We start from the raw sequence: 24,480 nt of genomic DNA, 5'->3' as shown, positions 1-24,480 counted from the left end.
AATGAGAAAGATCTGTGCTAGATGGATTCCCCATCTGTTGACAGATAAGCAGAAAAAGGCACGCGTGCAATGCGCAAACTTGTTGCTTAAACAGTTCCCAAATTACAATGCACGATCTTTCGCAAATGTCGTCACTGGTGACGAGATATGGGTTCACCTTTTTGAGCCCAAACTAAAGATTCGGAACAAAATATGAGCAACAAAGTCTGGCAAAAGACCATGCATTACAAAGCGGACCATGAGTGTCAAGAAGGTAATGTATGCCATATTCTTCACAACAGGTTGCTGTACCTAAAGGCAAATCCGTAAATTCGAAGTTTAAGAAGACTAAAGATCATACAACGATTCTTAATATAGGACCGTATTTCAACGGCGTACGCTGACCTTCTTCCAACCATTTTTGTATTAGTATACAGGAGTAGGCAATATTTAGCGAGCGATAGACACAGTTAAAGTGAACGGATTTTAATGGGTATGGTATCAATGTGTAAATGTACAAATGAAATACAGACAGCAATGAAAGAAAATAAACGGACTAGCAATATTCGCCTGACCTTGCCCCGTGTGACTTCTTTTTGTTCCCAAGGCTTCTGGTCGAAACTTTGTGCAGCGCAAACACCTCGGTTCTGCAATATTCAGTGTCTTCATAGTATACCTAGAAAATACTATAAAAAAGGTTTCAAGGATTGGATTAGAAGACTGAAAATTTGCAAATCAGTTGGAGGTGAATACTTCGAGGGGACCAAATAAAATTTTCATTGAAATCTATCAAGGATACATTTTTATGTGCTCAGATGCATTCATATTTGAACAATCCTCATAAAGAGTCAACCCGCTTTTGGCATGCTGTTCAGTACCATTCGTGGAGGAAATAAATGTCCTTGAACTGGTTCTTGTTTTTACGAACTTTTACTATTATTTACTTAATGATATTGTTCGATGTTCACCCTTGCTTTATGTTTTTGTGTTGATGTTTTTGACAATGTCCGCAAAAATATGTTAAATGTTAAGCGAACATAAAAATGTATTATATATATTTAGTACAAGATATTAGAAATGGCGGGATCATTATAATGATATAAAACTCTCTAAATTTATTCATTGTTAGGCTTTAATGATTGTTTTTAGACGGATAAGACTTCGCAAGTAAGACACAGAACGGTATCCACTTGATTGCGTTGCATAGCGACCCACTCGAAACGGCGTTGCGTTAGGTTTTCGGCCGATTGTTCAAAAACGACCCAGAATAATTCTTTGAAAATACACACGCTTTGTTTTAAGAGGTAGTCCTTTACATAAAAAGTGTTTTAACAGTTACTTGCTCCCGATAAACACTATATTTGAGGCGATATTGTCAAAAACTGTCAAAAATTTTGTTCCCCCGCCGGATTGTACAGAAGTGTTTGAATAAACGGCACAAATCTCAGCTAAATAGACACATGTGCTAAAATATATAGACACATTTGCGCTCCAGGTGCACCCATCGTTTTCATTTGATTCGTTATTTAACGGGTAGAAATTCCTTTAAATCATACTTACAATACCGGAAATTTGTAGTATCGGCCATATTTCTCCACCTGATCGGCGTAAAATTCACCGCTCAAACAACGTTGGAACCACTTGATCTGATAAAGCTATGGCCAGTGTGTGAATTGATACACTTCCCGGCTCACCAATTTCCAGCACGACTAAAATCGGGTTGGCTCATATAAATGTGACCACGCTTACCTAACGTTCTATTAACTGTAGTAACAAACTGTAACAGTTCTTGCAATAGATGGTCCGTAAACTTCATTTAAGCATATTATTTAAAGAACAAGACACATCTTCAACATTTGTTGTATACTATAAACGTGCATATGTATGATATATGTTCTGTAGATTTCCTAATATTTGTCCTAGCTAAAAGTTATCTGTTGCATCAAAAATGATCCCCATGCACTTTTCTTTTGATTTTACTTCAGCACTGACAATTTTTTTTAGCAGATATTTGAACAGGGATCCTGTAGTTTGCTGCAGCCATGGCAAGATACTCAGGTTTATGTAGAATAAAGAAGACAATATTTAAGGGGAAATAATCATGTTATGTCACGTTCCTTTTGCTTTATGTAGAAATATGCATGATCTTGGAAAAACGTCCTACCCGATAAATAAAGTAAACAGAATACAGGGAGTCCAGGCTCATAGTTATATAGAGTTGCTTTTTAGCTCCTTCTGGTTTTTTTCTGTTTTTTTTTTTTTTTTTTTTTTTCGTTTGTGATGGGCATCTGAGATATTCTTGTCACCTGTGAGTTGTTTAGAGTGAGTTTAGGATTTCATGTATGCGTTGACAAAATTAGACGTCATTTTGCCTCCGTCTACTCACTTTAGCAATAGTTTATTGCTTGGTTCCGTCCTTTACCTTCAAGATGAAGGCCCTTTCGAAAAGCTATTCACTGCTTTTGAGCGGTGGGTAGTATATTATAAGCACAACTCCAGCGTCCCCGTCGAGCAAAGATTATTCCATTTTGCCCGTTCAAATAAGTGTAAATTAGCTCTGAACTTTGAATTGTTTAGCTTTAAGGTAAAACGCGAACACTGTTAAAAGAAAGAAAAAATCTTGAAAAAAAAAAATCAGTCACAACAGCAGAATCGAACCCGGATCGCTTGATTTATAGGCAAAAACACTAACCACTCGGCTACGGAGCCCATTCTATCTATAGATCTCGCCTGGACAAAATTTCCAATATATATAGCTACACGTTTGAGCAATTATCCAGTTGTCAAAAGTTTCAATATATGAAGGACAGCGGATAATCCCCTACTTAGGACCCAAGTTGGTGCAATGGATAGACCACTTGCTTTAGACTTGATCATTACATAAAATGAACAGACATGCTGCGCCGGTTCGATTCCTGCATGTGACTTGAGCGCAATTTTTGTTCACATTTCCATTTTATAACTATATACTAAGATGAGAGTATAAATGGCAGAATCTTTAAGTAATACAGTTCTTTTTTTTTCAATCAGATGCCAAATACTTTCATTTACTGTCGAATCGACGTGGCCATTCTTGTGTACTTTTAATAACTCCATTCTATTCCCTCTTCAATTTCATCTACATATATTTATTGGACGCTATATAGACACCGCTAATTGCTTTTCCTTTCTCGTACATTGACACTCATAGGATTACAGGCACCGGATAGGGAAATGGCACGAAAAGAAAATGGTAGTCGCATAGTGGCGGATTCAAATAGTTCTCAGTCTTTTTCGCTCTGCAGCGCTATTTTCCTTAATATCATTGCCTTTTATTAGCTGAATTCGCATGAAAGATCTATGCTTGACATTTACTTAACATTTTCTGCACGAAATAATAACACTACAGAATCTTTCATGGAAACTTAGGTCATACTCCCGCGCTACAATTTAGGGTCTCACTTTTTACCTGATCAAGAATGATCCCAAGTTTTCTTTTGATTTTTCCTCAGCACTGACGATTTTCTTTAGCAGATATTTGAACATGAATCCTGCGGTGTGCTGCAGCCATTGCAAGATACTCGAGTTTATGTAGAATAAAGAAGACAATATTTAAGGGGAAATAATCATGTTATGTCACGTTCCTTTTGCTTTATGTAGAAATATGCATGATCTTGGAAAAACGTCCTGCCCGATAAATAAAGTAAACAGAATACAGGGAGTCCAGGCTCATAGTTATATAGAGTTGCTTTTTAGCTCCTTCTGGTTTTTTGTTTTTTTTTTTTTTTTTTTTCGTTTGTGATGGGCATCTGAGATATTCTTGTCACCTGTGAGTTGTTTAGAGTGAGTTTAGGATTTCATGTATGCGTTGACAAAATTAGACGTCATTTTGCCTCCGTCTACTCACTTTAGCAATAGTTTATTGCTTGGTTCCGTCCTTTACCTTCAAGATGAAGGCCCTTTCGAAAAGCTATTCACTGCTTTTGAGCGGTGGGTAGTATATTATAAGCACAACTCCAGCGTCCCCGTCGAGCAAAGATTATTCCATTTTGCCCGTTCAAATAAGTGTAAATTAGCTCTGAACTTTGAATTGTTTAGCTTTAAGGTAAAACGCGAACACTGTTAAAAGAAAGAAAAAATCTTGAAAAAAAAAATCAGTCACAACAGCAGAATCGAACCCGGATCGCTTGATTTATAGGCAAAAACACTAACCACTCGGCTACGGAGCCCATTCTATCTATAGATCTCGCCTGGACAAAATTTCCAATATATATAGCTACACGTTTGAGCAATTATCCAGTTGTCAAAAGTTTCAATATATGAAGGACAGCGGATAATCCCCTACTTAGGACCCAAGTTGGTGCAATGGATAGACCACTTGCTTTAGACTTGATCATTACATAAAATGAACAGACATGCTGCGCCGGTTCGATTCCTGCATGTGACTTGAGCGCAATTTTTGTTCACATTTCCATTTTATAACTATATACTAAGATGAGAGTATAAATGGCAGAATCTTTAAGTAATACAGTTCTTTTTTTTTTCAATCAGATGCCAAATACTTTCATTTACTGTCGAATCGACGTGGCCATTCTTGTGTACTTTTAATAACTCCATTCTATTCCCTCTTCAATTTCATCTACATATATTTATTGGACGCTATATAGACACCGCTAATTGCTTTTCCTTTCTCGTACATTGACACTCATAGGAATACAGGCACTGGATAGGGAAATGGCACGAAAAGAAAATGGTAGTCGCATAGTGGCGGATTCAAATAGTTCTCAGTCTTTTTCGCTCTGCAGCGCTATTTTCCTTAATATCATTGCCTTTTATTAGCTGAATTCGCATGAAAGATCTATGCTTGACATTTACTTAACATTTTCTGCACGAAATAATAACACTACAGAATCTTTCATGGAAACTTAGGTCATACTCCCGCGCTACAATTTAGGGTCTCACTTTTTACCTGATCAAGAATGATCCCAAGTTTTCTTTTGATTTTTCCTCAGCACTGACGATTTTCTTTAGCAGATATTTGAACATGAATCCTGCGGTGTGCTGCAGCCATTGCAAGATACTCGAGTTTATGTAGAATAAAGAAGACTATATTTATAGGGAAATAATTATGTTATGTCACGTTCCTTTTGCTTTATGTTGAAATATGCATGATCTTGGAAAAACGTCCTGCCCGATAAATAAAGTAAACAGAATACAGGGAGTCCTGGCTAAAAGTTATATAGAGTTGCTTTTTAGCTCCTTCTGGTTTTTTTTGTTGTTTTTTTTTTCGTTTGTGATGGGCATCTGAGATATTCTTGTTACCTGTGAGTTGTTTAGGACGAGTTTAGGATGAGTTTAGGATTTCATGTATGCGTTGACAAAATTAAACGTCATTTTGCCTCCGTCTGCTCATGTCGAGCAATGATTATTCCATTGTGCCCATTCAAGTAAGTGTAAATTAACTCTGAACGTTTGAATTGCTATCCTTAGCTTTAAGGTAAAACGCGAGCAATGTTAAAAGAAAGAAGAAATTCTACAAAAAAAAACGCAGTCACCACAGCAGAATCGAACCCGGATAGCTTGATTCAAAGGCGAGAACGCTAACCACTCGGACAAAATTTCTCATATATATAGCTAAACGTTTGAGAAATTATCTTCAATATATAAAGGACAGCGGATAATCCCCTACTTAGGACCCAAGAGGTGCTTTATCTTTTTTTTTTTAGACTTTATCATTAAATAAATTGAAAAGACATGCTGAGGTTCGAGTCCTGCATGTGACTTGGTTAAAAATATTTCTATTCACATTTTGTTTTTTCCCTTTTATAACTATTTACTATGTTAAAAGTGTAAATGGGAGAATCTTTATGCCATACAGATTTTTTCAATCAGATGCCAAATGCTTTCGTTTACTGTTGGATCGACGTGACCGTTCTTGTGTACATGTAATAACTCCACTCTTTTCCCTCTCCAATTTCATCTAGAATTATTTGTTTGACGCTAGACACCGCTAATTGCCTTTCCTTTCTCGTACATCGACATTCATAGTTATAAAGGCAATGGAAAGGGAAATGACACGAAAAGAAAATGGTAGTGGATGGACCACTTGCTTTAGACTTGAGATAGAAAAATATTCAACATAAAAATCATTATTCAATATTATTTGAAGATGTACTATAATCATATTTCACTTTAATACTTTTTCTCTTTGATATTGATTGAAACATAGTGTATAAACTCAATGCACATGAACAACTGCTCTAGCAATGAATTTTGTCTAAAAAAAGCTTCCAGGTTTTTATGCATTACATCACCAATACATGTAATAGTGTGCAGTACTTTATTCTAAAACAGTGCTGTTTATAAATAGTACAGAAGTCTGAAATATCAGACGTCTATCTTATCAAAAAGTACCATCTATATAAAAAATAGCTTTTTTTAAGATAGACGTCTGGAATCTTACTGGTAGAATTTAAGACTCCTTAGGTTTATACAAATAAACATGTTTGTTACGTCGACAGGGATACGGTTTACTTATTGTTCATACTTAACATATCTCATAAGCATCACAATTTATATACAATTTAGTAAACTGTACATAAACTAGCGTCTGAACTACGCTTTACATTTCTTTTCTTTTTTCATAACACTGCCTAGTACTTCAGTATAAGTCTGACCCCTTTCAACGGAAATTGGTATTTAAACAATTTACACGTAGCTTTTAATTATTGAGGATTTAGTGAGCAGATTGTACTGGCTTGTCATAGTAAACGGTTTAAGCTTCCATTCATTTTTCGCGTAGATAAAAAGATGTGTATAAATGTCCGGTTTGTACTGAAGCCTGCCTTTTAAACCCATATTCCGTATCGCTTCCTCAGATTCTAAAACCTCGTTCTTGTCCGTGAAATCAGAGTTATAAATACAGATCACGTGATTCACGTCGTCCTCGAATGTGCTCACTTTCGCTGAAAAACAAGGAATGTCGTCTGCTACAACAGATGATGCTATAACGGACCACAGATGATCTACTTTGCCACCTTGATCTGTAAACAGTATCCATTTTCCACACAATATTCTATGTTTTAAGGCAAGATCCTTGATTATTTCGTAGTTTACAGGCCTTTCCGCTTCAAGATGTTCCTCCCAACTGTCAAACAATCCATCAAAGTCCTCTTCTTCTTCATAGGCGGTCCGTTTTTCCGACCCGTTGCTTACACACACCCAGCCATAGCCTTCGTCTCTGCGTATGAAAAGTTATTATATAGTTATCGATTCTTGAGCAATTAAATGGTTATGATCATATGATATCCACCAAAATATTTAATACAAGCCTAGATTTAAGAACCAAAAACATTGATTACGATGTTGTGTGTGGAAGCTAGGCAGCAGTTTTGATATTTTTATGTTATATAATAAAGCCCCATAGATAAAAAATCGAGTGGAGCTATTGCTGTTTTTTTTTCAAAATCTAGCAACAGTACTGAAACATCATAATTAGCGACAACAAAACTAAGATAGACCTTTGTTCATAGCATTTTCGACAATAAGTTCTGCTCTTTACTGATCATTAAATGGCTAGATTTCTATATCCTGATCTAAAATAACGGACTGACGAGCGAGATGATTTATACACTTTTTAAGATTTAATATAAAATAAAATTTACAAACTTTCTCACGCGCGAAGGTAAGTTCTTCCATAACCACGTCTCAAACGGTGTTTTAGTGATTCCTTTCTCATAAATTACCCACTCCATTTCATCCGGGTCAGGATCATTATATGGATCAAACTTCCTTGTGGCCATTATGAATTCTAAAAATGAAAATAAATTCAGTATTGCCACAAGAAGGGGAAAATAGACTATTACCTGACCTTTTCCTTACTAATTCTGATTTTCAGCGATCTTTAACTACCGTAATATTTCGGCCTCCTCCATTTAAGCCGTCAATCCGCCTTTTCAACTGATCCAGTCTTTTTTGTAAGTTAAAATAATCTAATAATCTGAAATGTATTATCATTGAAAATGAATGTTTACGGTACTGAAGACAAAGCTGGTATGAAAAATACTTACTGACGTGGCTGTAATGTAACATTTATCTTTGTGTTAAATCATGAAAAACAAAGACAAGGGGCAGGACGTGAAGTGGTTGCACACTTGGTTCAAGCGAGCGAAATGGTCGCAAACTTACAAAATGGCGGATATTTACTGACATCTTCGCGTGTTCGCTTGCTTTTTTATCAGGTAAGTGTGTTTCTATGTTATTCTGAACTCTACGGGTATGTGCATGCACTAGTTCCATATCTACGTCACACTCGGTTTTGTGTTTCAGCGTCGTAGACATCGAATTCTCGAAGTTATTGAAGTTATAAAATGGTCATGTCAATCTTTCGATATTTGAAATGCGTCGTTTCTTGCCTATTTTTTCATTCTAATGATCAAACTAGCCTGTTTTGGGACCCTTAAACGCGACAAAACAACTCATTGTGAAGAACTCTATAAAAAGTTTGGTTCTGCATGTTTTCAGGGGTAGTGCTATACCCAAATAAATCTTGTTCAAGCTCTTTTTTGTTGCACACTTGCACTTCAAGCAATTTCGGACGCAAACTTTTTCTGGAAAAATAGTGTCCAATTCACGGAAAATGTTTATTGCGCAACTCGTGGTACATTTTTTCCTGTTTATATTTTAAGATTTTACATCGTCATACGGCCCAATGTCTATCAAATCGTCACAGAGAAAAGACGCCCGTCCCAGGGACATAACTCATACTCCGCGACTAGTAGATCTGCGATCTCCCTAATAAGCAAAGCGGGCGGGTTTTAGCCTATTCTGTAGCACAACAATGTTGGCAACCTAAAGTTCAAAAATATAGAAGACGTATGTTAAGAATTGCTGCAGGACGAAACATTAAAATGCCGTTTACTTGCGAAATATATTTGAGCAGTGCCTTGAGAAAACCAGCATCGGCGCAGTCTGATCAGGATCCATGCTGTTCGCTTTTAAATACTATTGCAATTAGAAAAACCGTAAGCGATCAGCATGGGTCCTTCCCACGCTGTGCAGACGCGCTGGTTGGTCTTATCCATGCTGGTCGCAAAGCTATAGTGTCGGTTTTCTCGTGGCGTGGCTCACTTTATTTGTTACTAAAAGAAACCAAAAAAAAAAAAAAAGCGTCAAACGCAACAGTGTATAATGTTATTTGTTCAGTTCCTTATATTATATAAATTTTGCGTTACATCGCAATATATTGCACAATTACCAGTGTTTCTTTTTTATTGCAGAGATCATGAGTTTGATAAAAGGAGAGGAAGTCTACTTAAATTTGGAACGTTACGAAAATTAAATGATGTGCCCAGAGGAGTTCAGCCAGTTAGGTCTCATTATAAAGTGGACGAGCCTAGAATTTTACCATCACTTAGACTTGGTATTTCGAAGATGTTGAGCGAACTCACAAAGTAAACTGTATACGAGGGGTGTTCCAAAAGTAATGTCACTTGCATCGGTTCTCCTATACTGCAAATGTTCTAATCATTTTAACCTGCTCTGCCCTTCAAAATACTCTCCGTCAGCCTGAATACACCTTTTGAGCCGGTCAATCCTCTTTTGGAAGCATTGTTCATACTCTTCTATGGGAACACCAATCAGATACTGATAAACAGCAGATCCAAGGGCATTTCTCGATTTGTATCTCTTTCCAGACAGATGATATTTAAGTTTGGGAAACAGAAAAAAAGTCGCAGGGGGCCAGGTCTGGCAAAAACGGAGGGTGTGGAAGGACGGTAACCTTCTCTGACTCCAAAATCTCGGTCACAATGCGTGCCTTGTGAGCAGGTGCATTATCATGCAAAAGTCGGAGGTACTTATGTCCTGTTTTGGGGCGGCGGCTTTTGTAGTAGTTCTTCATTTTTCTTAGAGCAACTTTTTTATAGAATTTTCCTGTGACCGTACTGCCTTTTGGTACCGGAATTTGAATGATTGGACCCTTATGAGTGAAAAAAATACATACAAAACCTTCTTCACTGTTCGTATTCGTTTGGCAATACTTGGGCGTCTCGCATTTTTGGTGACCCAAATTCGGTTGGAATACGTCCGCTTTGGTTCAAAATAATAAACCCAGGTTTCATCACAAGTAACTATATTATCAAAAACCTTTTTGCTGTACTTTGGGTACATGTTCAGAAGCTGGTTTTTTTGCTATTGTTACACGGGTCCTCTTTTGTTCATCTGTTAACAAATGGGTTATCCATCTTGCATTTATTATTCTAAATTTTAGGTGTTTCTTCAAAATTCCATGAGCTCGTGCTAACGACAAGTTTGTCATTCGGGCCAATTGCCTTACGGTGGATCGGGCATCCTTTTTTAGCAAATTGCGGATTTTTTCGATGTTACCTTTCGACGTAGTTGTTGCAGCACATTTTCAGCTCTTTTCCCAGTCATTTTGTGTAAAGTGTAATGAATACACTATAAAGCAATGTACACTGTACCAAGGTCAGCGAACGTGTGAGCGAGATATTTACCTATGTTACGATTCAGTGATCATTCTTTCGACAAGAGGTGGTTTTGTGTACACATGACACGATTTCCGCGAAACAAAACACAAATGACATTATTTTTGGAACACCCCTCGTACAGTTAATAACGTCTATAAACAATTATTAGCAATTCTAATATGACTAACAATGTTTTAATCACCACAACGATATTATGTTGACGTATGTTGACGTCACGTTATAATGATATTTAGCGCAATATACGCATCAAGAAATAAAGCTTTCAAATTTTATGAAATATTTTACTTAACATTATTTTAAGAAATGTCCCATCACACAATGTCCCACATATTTAGTTAGCTATTCGCTTTGCTGAATAATTCGCAATAATTTTTGCCCGAACTGAACGCTGCCGCAAGACGTATTACCGTTTCCGGTTTTGGCGTGTATGAACAAAGACCTACTGTTGGCGCCATGCTTACGCAAAGGAACAGTGCCATCATACATGTATTTTATGTAAATTGTACAATATAGAACATATTAGAATCGAAATAATTTATAGGAAAACGGTGCTTTATCACTTTTTATACACTCGAGTGGCTGTGCCCTCGTGAAATTAATACGCCCACGGTATAACCGCCCATCGTATATAATAGTGATAAGGCACTGTTTTGCTATAAATTATTTCTTAAATGTTCGGCTGTGATCAAATCAATGTTCCCTTGAAATGAACAACCAGATGATATCTTCTGTTGATTGCTACCACAGGTTTAAATGCCAGTTCTACTGTATTCAAGCCCGCCCGCTTAGCTCAGTAGGGAGAGCGTTGGTCACAGATCGCGGGGTCGCGAGTTCGATCCCCGGGCGGGACGCATGTTCTCCGTGACGATTTGATAGAAGATATTGTGTCTGAAATCATTCGTCCTCCACCTCTGATAATTCATGTGGAGAAGTTGGCAGTTACTTTCGGAGAACAGGTTTGTACTGGTACAGATTCAGGAACACTGATTAGGTTAACTGCTCGCCGTTACAATAATAATATTGACTGAAATACTGTTGAAAAACGGCGTTAATCGCAAAACAAACAACTAAACAAATACTGTGTTCAATTTTGCCTTAATCGAAGTTACTTTAATGTGTTCAAGATTATATCTTTTTGGATACCAATTAAGATTTCCAAACGAAACACGCGACAGCATACGGGTACTTCGCTCCGCTTGAGTTTTGTCTTGCGGTACTTCTTCCTTCTGTTTGATAACTATTCAATTATCCAATCAGAAACGACGAAGTTAAGCACGTGATAAAGTGATGGGAACTGCAGATGTTACACTGAAACTTTGGTGACAACAGTTAAAACATTGTATCTCAGTTCTGCTCTCCTGAAAATTTCTAATTTTAAAACGTTCATGTGTTTAAGTGTTGGTATTCATGTATTCATTATTTTGCTATACGTATGTACATATGTCTTATAATTAAAGTTGACGATGCATGTTTCAAAAACAAAATATGAACTATGTTGCATGTCCGTAAAGAAGTATTTTGCATGCATCTTGTTTCCTGTCCGTATTGTGATCGTGCAGCATCGACTCAATTATGGGTCACAAGAGTGTGCAGGCGAATAAGCAGCAATAATTGTACTTTAGTCTCTTCTAATGAACTCAAAACGTTTTACATCATGATTATATCTTCAGACTGATATATGCTTTTGTACATGTATCATGGCAATGTAGTATAATGTATGCATTTATGTTATTACATCACTGGTGATTTATAAATATGTGTTGTTTCTTTTTCTATCAAAAGTAGATGTTCTGCTTATGTTTTTATGAAAAGAAAACTGTATTTTTAACTAATGAAGTTAATGTATTCCAAATGTTTCAGAGATACGCATACAATAATTGCCACAAGAAACAAAACAACACCAAACAAAACAAAACAAAAATGTTCGAGGGCTGAGCCCGAAACTATTGTATCTTGTTCTTTATTCATCTACAGTTACAATAGTTTCGCACTCAGCCCATGAGTTGTTTTTTTTTCTGAACACGTTATGTATCTTGATCACGTGACTAGACTTAATAAAGGAGACTTAACAAGGGGATAACAAAGCAAAACAGATTTATTAGCAATCTGACTAAAGTAAATCTATTACGCTATATACGCATAGGATATGAGAACGACCTATTCATAGCCTCGTTCTGACGACCCTTTCGCAAAACATAAACAGAAAAAAAATGTACCACGAGTTGCGCAATAAACATTTTCCGTGAATTGGACACTATTTTTCCAGAAAAAGTTTGCGTCCGAAATTGCTTGAAGTGCAAGTGTGCAACAAAAAAGAGCTTGAACAAGATTTATTTGGGTATAGCACTACCCCTGAAAACATGCAGAACCAAACTTTTTATAGAGTTCTTCACAATGAGTTGTTTTGTCGCGTTTAAGGGTCCCAAAACAGGCTAGTTTGATCATTAGAATGAAAAAATAGGCAAGAAACGACGCATTTCAAATATCGAAAGATTGACATGACCATTTTATAACTTCAATAACTTCGAGAATTCGATGTCTACGACGCTGAAACACAAAACCGAGTGTGACGTAGATATGGAACTAGTGCATGCACATACCCGTAGAGTTCAGAATAACATAGAAACACACTTACCTGATAAAAAAGCAAGCGAACACGCGAAGATGTCAGTAAATATCCGCCATTTTGTAAGTTTGCGACCATTTCGCTCGATTGAACCAAGTGTGCAACCACTTCACGTCCTGCCCCTTGAAAGACAGAGAATTCGAGAAATAAAACTACCTGTACCAGAACATAAGAAGCACATAATAACTTACGTGCAATTTAATCCATAACACTCTTTAAATATCAACTCAAAAATCAGGCTGAAGGTCAGTAATTCAAATCCTTCTTTGTTTAATATAACAAGAGGGCCATGAAGGCCCTGTATCGCTCACCTGACCTATTGACCTAACGGTCATCAAGATTAACATTCTGACCAAGTTTCATTAAGATATGGTCATAAATGTGGTCTCTGAAGTGTTAACTAGCTTTTCCTCTGATTGGACCCGGTGACCTAGGTTTTGACCCCAAATGACCCAGATTCGAACTTGACCTAAAGATCATCAAGATTAACATCCTGACTAAGTTTCATGAAGATAAATTCATAAATGTGGCCTCTAGAGTGTTAACAAGCTTTTCCTTTGATTTGACCTAGTAACCTAGTTTTTGAACTCACCTGACCCAGATTCAAACTAGACCTTGAGACCATCAAGACTAACATTCTGACCAAGACTCAGGAAGATACAGTCATAAATGTGGCCTCTACAGTGTTAATAAGCTTTTCCTTTGATTTGACCTGGTGACCTAGTTTTTTATCCCAGATAACCCAGTATCAAACTCGTCCAAGATTTTATTGAGGGTAACATTCTGACCAAGTTTCAATAAGATTGGGCCAAAATTGTGACCTCTAGAGTGTTAACAAGCTTTTCCTTTGATTTGACCTGGTGACCTCGTTTTTGGTCCCAGATGATCCAATATCAAATTCGTCCAAGATTTCATTGAGAGAAACATTCTGACTAAGTTTCATTAAGATTGGGCCAAAATTGTGACCTCTAGGGTGTTGACAAGCTTTTTCTCTGATTTGACCTGGTGACCTAGTTTTTGACCCCAGATAACCCAATATCGAACTCGTCCAAGATTTCATTGAGAGTAACATTCTGACCAAGTTTCATTAAGATTGGGCCAAAATTGTGACCTCTAGGGTGTTAACAAGCTTTTCCTCTGATTTGACCTGGTGACCTAGTTTTTGATCCCAGATAATCCAATATCGAACTCGTCCAAGACTTTTTTGAGGGTAACATTCTGACCAAGTTTCATTAAGATTAGGCTAAAATTGTGACCTCTAGAGTGTTAACAGTCAAATTGTTGACGACGAACGGACGGACGGACGACGGACGGACGACTGACGGACGACGACGGACGACGGACACAGGGTGATCACAAAAGCTCACCTTTGAGCACTTCGTGCTCAGGTGAGCTAAAAAACGACAACTTCAGGTCGTCTTTACTTATCTTTATAGAACATCACTTTTTCCTACACCTATTTTTCATGAAAGTTCTATCACAAATTAACGAAACAATGAAAGAATATAGGGGGTTGGAAAGTTCCTAGTGAAATGCCAGTCAGTTGCGGACTGCTACCCTAAATATGGCGCATATTTGCTCTTGTCCGCGCAATAAATACCTACTTCCGGTTTTGATCTGCAAAAATTGCTAACATGCAAACCGTCTCATTTCAAGCAGAATGTATTCTAGTAGTGAAAGTGTGATTAAAGCACTCATTATACACGAATTTGCGCAAACAATGGGAAAATTTGGATCTATTTATCATGGATTTCTTTCGACTACAGCACGGAAGCACATTTTCGACCGAATATCTGACGTTATTCCATCAACATTTTTTCATCATTATGCACCACAAACATACTAAAATACTGTAAAAATACTGGGTCGGTAACGGTCAAATATTTATTTATTTTTAATTTAGATCTGAACTGAATGCCGTAGTTACTGATTTCGGTGTCTTTCGTGGATTTGGAATCTGAGTTTTCCCTGACTTTCTGGATTTTCATTTATCACTAAAAGTTATCAAAGTTGCTTGACGTTCACTGACGCTGAAAAAAAAATCAATTCCCCGACTTTTCAAGTGCTGTGATAACCCTTGTGGTATAACGAGTTCATTTAAAGGTTAACATGTCCTTGTCATCTTTAAGAATTGCCCGACAAAAAGTAAATTTTATTGTGCTGCTAGATAGATCTCTAGGTTCTAAATCATCACTATGTTAACATCATGTCTGGAAGGTTGAGAACCTCGATTCCGCCGAATTTTTGTTTAAATAGCCACGTGATTCTGTGATCCGACCGTCAGGGGAGGTAGCTAGAGTCACGGAATAGGACCAGGACAAAGTGATAACTTTTTTACGAGCCGCTGTCCTTAAATCATTGAGCCATTTTTGAATGTTCCAAATTTCAAAACTAGCTAAAACGTGAAAGTAGGTTACTAGATCAATTTCAAAGTCAAAGTTCATTTCGGTAAACAAAACTATGCATGTGCTTCAAATTTGAAGGCTTTAGTTTGAGAAATGTGAAAGTAGGTACTAGGTCAAAATCAAGGTCAAATTTCAGTTCTGAACACAAAACTATGCATGTGGCCTAAATTTGAAGCCTGTACCTTCAAAATGGTGAAAAGGGTCACTAGGTCAGTACGTGTCAAAGTCAAAGTTTATTTTGGTACACAATTCTTTGCACGTGGTCCAAATTTGAAACATGTAGCCTGAGAAATGTGAAAGTAGGTCACTAGGTCAATCTCAAAGTTTATTTCGGTACACAAAACTATGCATGGGGTCCAAATATTAAGCTGTAGCTTGAGAAACGTGACAGTAGGTTACTAGTCAAAATCAAGGTCAAATTTCATTTCGAAACAAACAACTATGCATATGGTCCAAATTTGAAGCCTATACCTTCAAAAATGTTAAAGTATATCACTAGGTCAATATCAATGTCAACGTTTTATTCGGTACACAAACCTATGCATGTGGTCCAGATTTGAAGCCTGTAGCTTGAGAAATGTGAAAGTAGGTCTCTACTCTAGGTCAAAATCAATATCAAATTTCATTCCGGAACACAAAACTATGCATGTGGTCCACATTTGTAGCCTGTACCTTCAAAATGGTGAAAGTAGGTCAAGGTCACTAGGTCAATGTCAAGGTCAAAGTTTATTTTGGTACACAAGTCCAAATTTGAAGCCTGTAGCCTGAGAAATGTGAAGTAGGTCAACTATGCATGTGGTCCAAATTTTAAGCCTGTACCTTCAAAAATGTTAAATTATATCACTAGATCAATATAATGTGAAAGTTTCATTCGGTACACAAACCTATGCATGTGGTCATAATTTGAAGCCTGTAGCTTGAGAAATTTGAAAGTAGGTCTCTAGGTCAAAATGAACACTAAATTTCATTCCGGAACACAAAACTATGCATGTGGTCCACATTTGAAGCCTGTACCTTCAAAATGGTGAAAGTAGTTCACTAGGTCAATATCAAGGTCAAAGTTTATTTTGGTACACAAATCTTTGCACGTGGTCCAAATTTGAAGCCTGTAGCCTGAGAAATATGAAAGTAGGGCACTAGGTCAATCTCAAGGTCAAAGTTCATTTCGATACACAAAACTATGCATGTGGTCCAAATTTTAAGGCTGTAGCTTGAGAAACGTGACAGTAGGTCACTATGTCAAAATCAAGGTCAAATTTCATTTCGGAAACAAACAACTATGCATATGGTCCAACTTCGAAGCCTGTACCTTCAAAAATACCTAAAAATGTTAGTATATCACTAGGTCAATATAAATGTCAAAGTTTTATTCGGTACACAAACTTATGCATGTGGTCCAAATTTGAAGGCTGTAGCTACAGAAATGTCATAGTAGGTCACTAGGTCAAGATCAAGGTCAACTCATGCCAAGGTTCATCTAGCCACTCAAAACTATACATGTGGTCCAAATTTGAATGTTGTAGGTTAAAAACAAAAAAAGTAGGTCACTTGATTAAAATAAGTGACCTTGACCCTAAACAAAAGAGATGACACCATTAATGAGTTATAGTAGTGGCAACTTGACCGCTATGGTTGACCTTAGGCTGATTATTCATATCGTTTATTTCATTGTAGAAATATTAAAGGGGTGCTTAGGATAGCCGTGTATAATTATATGGAATTAGTTTTTATACAGTATAGTATCACAGTATGTATACTTACATTTGATCAGTTAAAATTAAAACTTTCCAGTACACTAATTTATATTTATCGGGAGATATTATAACTAATCAAGTAAATAACAATATTAACTGTACGTTACTTTATTATTTAAAAGATTTGGCATTTGGTATGGCGATGACTGACTGTTAATTTAAAATGTCAAATACACATATGCTTCAACTGCACATTGATGACCTAATAATAGTTCTGGCAATTATCTATAAACGTAAGCACATTTCGTAAATATAATAGTCACATTGTTATGAATTTTTTGTGAGAGCAAATAAAAAACGTGACCTGGCTCTTCGAAATCCACCGCAGAAAGAACGATACCACGAGGTCTGCTATGACGTATACAAAAGTAGCATGGGTACACCAAACCAACATGCCCGGATGAGTTATCTCCCATCTAAAGTCTCCCGATAAAAACATCTGTTTGAAGACAAGCTTAAAACAACTGGACTTACACAAATTTATATTTCCATTTTCTCGTGCTGCTCGTGTTTTTTTTTTCAACAAAATTTCATTGACATTTACACATCTGTTATTTTGTTCTCCGCGGGTGAGTAACCAAAACTGAATACCTACATAGGCCTACCATACATGCGCACATGCAAAGGTATCATACCATACCTGAGTACGTGAAAAACATATTAGACGAGTTCAAACTGTAATGTTTATATAATGCCATTTTAGACAGTATTTGTGACAAATCAGACTATATGTATGCAGGGAGAAATACACATAGCATACATATACAGTTCGTTTTTGTAAACATCATGTTTGTAAACATTAAGGATTGTATTTTGTAACCTTAACTCAGGGTTCCATATTTTAGCGTGTCTTGTATAAGAAAAATGTGAACTCTAACACAAAACATAATCAAAAAGTAGAAAGGTCAATTTGTAAGTAGAGAAATTTTGGTCTGAAATCGTGTAAACACGCATTACCTAGTAAACGAACTGTGCCTCGCCTTAGGCTTACAAACATTTATCATCGTGTGGAATATGACATTTTTGTGTCGGTTCGCCGTAAAACGTAACTCACTCACTCACTCATCGTGTGCAAATCTTTACACATGACATTGTATCTATTATACTGTTACAAAATACAATGTGGCATCAAGTAATAATAATAATGATAATGATAATAATTATATAAAAATGCATACTTTTTATAATGATTATCTTCTCCTCCTCCTAATTGTTATTATCCCTCGACGAAAGCCGGAGGGATATAGTTTTGACGTTGTCCGTCCGTTCGTCCTTCCTTCCTTCCGTCCGTTCGTCTGGAGCCATATCTAGGAAGTGGTTAGGAATATTTATATAAAACTTCATATACATCTTTATCACTATGAGTTAATGCGGCCCGTCAAGTTTCAGTCAGATTGCCCTAGTAACACCAGAGTTATGACCCTTAGAAGTTTCTAGTGTTTACTATATAGTGTACTATAAATATGGCAATTTCTGCATCATTACTTTTGACATATTTGACCTAGAACTATGAAACTTAAACAGAATTCAGATCACCATAATGTGGTTGTGTACACACAATTTCGTTCGGGTTTATTTTGTTACTTCAGAGTTGTTGCCCTTTAACTGTATTCTAGCATAAAACTGCTGTTATTGTCACTTTTTGGGGGTGTTTTAACAGGACAGAAAACGTGTGTTAACAGAGAGATTCTCGCGCTCACGTTCTGTTATAACACCTTTTTATATATGCGCGTTCCGTGGCAAAGCGTAAACGTATTACGGCCCCAAAACGGATAATTCAAAAGGAAATGACGTCAACTTGAAAAAAACAACGTAGACACCACCGCGCATTTCATGGAATTTAATGACGTTGAGGGACAATATATTCATTTACCTGGTTTTTACGCGTTTTATGCTAGAATAACGTTAGCGCATGTTCTTTTCGTGTTATAACATCTTCAGAATCTCTCGGGAATCGTTGGTAACCTCGCCCTACCGGGCTCGGGTACCAACCAATCCCTCGGGATTCTGCAGATGTTATAACACGAAAAAACATGCGTTATCCCTACATAAAAATCCATATATTTGTACATAACAAACTTACCATTGGTAGAATTTCATTAAATTTCTTTCATTCTTTTCCATGAACATTTATTGTAAACATGTGAAGTTGTGTACCCACACCTGGTCACCTCCTTACATTGGTCACACCCCCCCCCCCCCCCCCCCCCCCCCCCCCCCCCCCCAAAAAAAAAAAATCATTTCTTATTTAAGATTTTTTCAAACAAACTTCATATACATGTCCATCACTATGAGGTTATGGGGCCCGTCAAGTTTCAGTCAGATTGCCCAAGTAACACCAGAGTTATGGTCCTGAGAAGTTTCTAGTGTTAACTATATAGTGTACTATAAATGTCAATTTCTGCATCATAACTTTTGATATATTTGACCTTGAATTATGAAACTTAAACAGAATTTAGAGCACCATAATGTGGCTGTGCACACACAATTTCGTTTGGATTTCTTTTGTAACTTCAGAGTTATTGCCCTTTAACTGTATAAAAATCCACATACATGTATTTGTACATAACAAACTTACCATTTGGTAGAATTTCATTAAATTCCTTTCATTCTTTTCCATTAACATTTAAAATTTAATTTATAAACATGTGAAGTTGTGCACACACACCTGGTCACCCCCTTGCCTTGGTCACACTCCCTCTCTTCCCCCCCCCCCCCCCCCCCGAACACACACAAAAAATATCATTTTAGATTTTTTTTCAAACCTTCCATTAATATTTATCAACATGCAAGTTGTACCATTCCCCCACCTCGTTCCTACACCCAGTCATGCCCACCAACGATCATGCATCATCTGCTTCCCCACCCCCACACACACACACTTCCCCCATTTTTTTAGTTTTATTTTTTTTTTTCATTTTTAATTTTCCATCAATATTTATTAATTTTTGTTTCCTCACCCATTCACATCCCCCCCCCCCCCCCCCCCCCCCTCAAAAAAAGAAAATATAAACATATATAATATTTATATAATAATTATATATGTATATATTTCCATTCCTTTTTTTAAAAAATGTTCAAACCTTCAACATGTTAAGTTGTAACTGCACCAACCTTGCCCCCAGCCATGTTCAAGATATCTTACTTGATTGTGTTCTCCTATTCTCTTAAGAGCATCTGTTCTTTTAAGTTCAAATGTACATGTTAAACAGCAACACTTGGTGCCAAACCACTCAAAGACAATATTTCGTTCCAGTTAAACTTCAAGCTCACATTTCAAATAACTGCATTTAATTTTAAAAACTAAGCTTATTACAGTAAGCATATTCCATTCAAAATAATTTCTTTAGTCAGGATCAAAATATCAGCTTTTGTGATAGCATAGTGCACATGTCCGATGCGTCGTACATCAACATTTGACCTTGTTAACACTCAAGTCCTTTCATTTCGAAAGCAATCCTAACCGAATTTTAACATAATGTGTTTGGCCATAAAAACTCGACCAGCTGCGACTGTGACTCTGATAAGATTAGTACTTCAAGAATCATTACCAAATATTGTGAAAGAATGCAAGTCCATGCAGAATTCTGGTTGCCATTGTCACACAATTATTTTATAATTCATTAAAAATTCTGCCACTTACCAGATTTCAAAGAAATGTGACACAAAAGATCAGCAAAAAAGATCCATGCAAAATTCTGGTTGCCATGATAACAGATTGGGGAAAAAAATGATAAAATATCAAAAACTCATGTGTGAGTCAGTTACTTACCTCTTCGATTGGTGTTCATGAATTGAAAATACCCGCGGCCGTGCGATAACACCTTGAGCGCTTCGCGCTCTCGGTGTCACGATTCGCACGAGCGCGGGTATTTTCAATTCATGAACACCTCCTACTCGGTAAAGGTGGTATCACGTTTTGAATTTCCGGTAAATGATGAAAAAACGAAGAATATTCAGTTCTTTCCAAACACCGTTATGTTATAATTCAACCAAAAAGTTTCCTTTTCTACAAGAAAGGAATAATTCTGAGATCTTAATATTTAGGTCTGTAACCTTTATTACAGACAATAGACTATAAAACAATAGAAGTTCTTACGTGACTTCGGTGAACTCAACAAAGCAATTTCAAGCACAAATATTAATGTGGAATGTAAAGTAAGTTACACACTTCTATGTCCTACCAAGATGCTTTCAAAAACAATGCATTTTCAGAATGGAGAGATAAAAACAATTTTAACAGCTCGTGAAAACTGGTGACAGATTTTGACAGGTGTATGATGACTCATGACCTTATTAAAAAAATTCTGTTATTTCTAACTTCCAGTTTGATTTTTAAAAAGATGGGTCTTCTATATTGTAGCTTACAACTCATGAATGAAAAGAATAAAAGAATATATTACCTTACTGTCGTTTTGTCTATAATTCCAAGTCACGTAAGAATTCTTGTTTCAGTCAATTGTCACTAATTACAGTAACTCACAGTGTTGCAGTCATACAAAACACATCCCTTATTTTCACATAGATATTGAGGATTTATCTAATGAACACATGTATTGGAAACACAATTTTAATACCTATTGTGTTTTGCAATAAAGCTAAACTATCTCAGCCGTGACGTGTCCTAATAACATACCTACAACACTGCAGTAAATCTATATCACGATAAATCTACAGCTTGTTTAAATGGGTCAGCCGTGTTGATGTACTTATGAAACAGACTTGCCCGGTTTATGGGTTCATGGCTACGGATATGTATTGTATTTTGCCATCGGAATATTTCTATAGAATGCTTCTTCCCCTTCCGTTTGGATCCATCCATGTTTACAGACACGTTTGTTTATTTTATGGACTGTACTAGCATTTAGGAGTGACCTGTCGCTTTTATTAATAGATTTGAAAGGTTACTGGAATAAACCACTTCAGTAAAGGGGTACCCTACTTTTTTATAATTTACTTTTATAATAGATATTTAAATGACTGTCTTCTTCGACAATAAGACGCATTGGTGCAGTGGTAAGCGTGATGGCTCTAGAATCTAACTTATGTGAGTTCGAATTCCGACGGAGATCCATTTTATTTTTTCATTTTATAATTCTTTTTTTTTTCATTTTATATTTTGCTAACATACGTTTTAAAATGATGATAATGTTAAACATGTATTTGAATCGCATTAATTGTATCCTTTTGCTATTTTCGAATATAATATAGGTTTTTCAAATATCTTCTTGATTGTAAATTATTCAGCATGGTTGACAAAGCTCTTAACAATCTGGTCACTCAATTAGCTGATGACACTGATTCGGAGGATACTAACAGTTACACCAACAGCAAGAGTGAAGATGCTCCATTGGACGCGTGTGTTTGAAATGTATTGAATATATTGAAATTGTACGAATGAAGTAAAAAATGAAATTGAAATGATGAAATAAATTGTAATAAAAAAACAACATGAAAATGTAAATAAAACAAATTCAATCATAAAACAAATCGCACAGTGTGGGATTCGAACCCACGGCCTCTTACTCGCAAAAGTTAAATCACTAACAAGATTCCTCAATTGTACCAACTGAGCTACCGATGCAATTTTAGTTTGTTCATTATTTGAAATGTATTTATAGTTTTAAAAACGTCAAATATTTTTCAATCCCTTATTTAATAAATGGAACAGTCTGGAAAATACAAATCTAAAAATAAAAGCGACAGGTCACTCCTAATTGCTAATACGTTAACTTTTAATTTATGAATGCAACGATGACATCAAAGCGTTTTACGTACACTCCTTTTCAATAATAGGTTGTGCCTCATTATGTATTATAATACAAAGGTCAACCATCGGGATCAAGTTGCGTCCACTATATATGAAATTATTATTTTTTTCTTATTATGGAAACAGAGAATGCACATATAATTACTTAAATTAGAACTCATAATTAAACCCATAACCTAAACAAGAGAGATGACACCATTAATGAGTTATATGCAATTATTATTATTTTCTTATCATGGCAATTAAGAATGCACATATAATTACACAGATTAATCATCAATCTACTAGTGAAGTCCATCCACTGCTGAGGTGTAATAGGAAACTAATGAACAACTTGAATCATTATCTCATTAGTGTCTGCAGACTTTATGACCCTTCTACAGGTAAGGTCATAAAAACAATTAACTACATGGAGGGCCACTGGATATAAAATTATATTAGAAATCAAAATAAACAAACGGCCATAACTCACTCAAAAATTGTTGAACCAGACTGATTTTCAGGGGACACAACCAGGGTACCAATACATCATTCTGACAAAGTTTGGTCCAGTAGTTTTCGGATGCAGAGTGATTTGAACAGCCCACCCTCTGATGGGCTAAAAATTGCAACCCTGATAAGCGGAACGGTAAGTTAAGCCCTTGTATTGAAGAACCAATAAAGAAATCTGCTTTTATATAGTTAATTTTCAAATAAATTATATTCTACAAATCTGCATGAGATTGTCGGTGATTTTTAGCAATTTTAAGTCTAACAAGTTTTCAAATCGTGTGTTTCTCTATCAACATACACTGCAAATGGCGTTCGGTTTTAAAGGGACTTAACAAATTTCTGTCGTAGTATGTACAAATAACGAGATAATAATAACCTGCACACATAGGAATATCCGTAACTGTTATTGTTCTTGCATACCGTATTCTACGAATAATGGAATAAATAAAGCAAAAACAAAGACTTACTTTTTCTAGCACTCTTTCTTATGGTAGCGTGTATGCACAAAGCACTGGAAATTAACGTCCGTAAGCAGAAATGCCGACCATCAATACGTTACATTCTAATGCTTAAATCATCACAACGATATCTTGCTGACGTCACGTCGACATGATACTTAGCGCCAAGCCAAACTGTATGCATCTAGAAATAGATCTAGCGCTTTCAAATTTTATCAAATAGTTCAGGCTACTTAATAGCATGTTTAAGACGGAATGTCACATTGCACAGCTGTCTTGATTAATTTGCATACATACTGAGTTGGAGAATAATCCGCCATCATTTTCGTTCAAACTGGACTCTTCCGCAAGTAGGGGCTATTACCATTTCCAGCCCTGGCGTGTATAAACAAATATCTACCAGCTGGTGCCTAGCATGCGCGAAAAAAAAAACAGTTCTATCATATTTTATCTAAATTTTACAATATAAAAACATATTAAAATCACAAAATCGTGTTTGAAAACTATTT

The 24,480-nt window shown here is 36.3% G+C and overlaps 1 protein-coding gene across 6 annotated transcripts; it reads right to left on the bottom strand.

Moving 5' to 3' along the window:
- Positions 1–6,104: 6,104 nt before the first annotated feature.
- On the bottom strand, positions 6,105–24,112 carry LOC123533231 (UPF0696 protein C11orf68 homolog). Of its 6 annotated transcripts, none has more exons than XM_053551598.1 (4): positions 23,981–24,098; positions 18,430–18,558; positions 7,627–7,768; positions 6,105–7,198 (listed from the first exon to the last, which is right to left on the bottom strand). In XM_053551598.1, exons 3-4 carry the CDS (start codon positions 7,758–7,760, stop codon positions 6,667–6,669), a joined length of 666 nt encoding a protein of 221 aa, XP_053407573.1. In that variant the 5' UTR covers positions 7,761–7,768; positions 18,430–18,558; positions 23,981–24,098; the 3' UTR covers positions 6,105–6,666. The 6 variants fall into 6 exon arrangements, with proteins under 6 accessions (XP_053407573.1, XP_053407576.1, XP_053407567.1 ...); XM_053551601.1 differs by lacking the exon at positions 18,430–18,558 and adding an exon at positions 13,102–13,214 and having other exon boundaries at positions 23,981–23,999; XM_053551592.1 differs by lacking the exon at positions 18,430–18,558 and having other exon boundaries at positions 23,981–24,112.
- Positions 24,113–24,480: the final 368 nt, after the last annotated feature.

This window comes from Mercenaria mercenaria, chromosome 1 (assembly GCF_021730395.1).
Source record: "Mercenaria mercenaria strain notata chromosome 1, MADL_Memer_1, whole genome shotgun sequence".
NCBI classification, from domain to species: domain Eukaryota; kingdom Metazoa; phylum Mollusca; class Bivalvia; order Venerida; family Veneridae; genus Mercenaria; species Mercenaria mercenaria.
Note: the sequence above shows the minus strand (reverse complement) of the source record. Positions and strands in the feature narration are given on the sequence as shown.

Excerpts from the sequence above, each read along its gene's own strand:
- LOC123533231 (XM_053551580.1), bottom strand. The coding sequence starts at position 17,667 with ATGGGAGATAACTCATCCGGGCATGTTGGTTTGGTGTACCCATGCTAC. Across the intron at positions 7,769-17,555 it reads GGTGGATTTCGAAGAGCCAG|AATTCATAATGGCCACAAGG; the intron begins GTCACGTTTTTT and ends TTTCATTTTTAG. Across the intron at positions 7,199-7,626 it reads TTACCTTCGCGCGTGAGAAA|AGACGAAGGCTATGGCTGGG; the intron begins GTTTGTAAATTT and ends TTTCATACGCAG.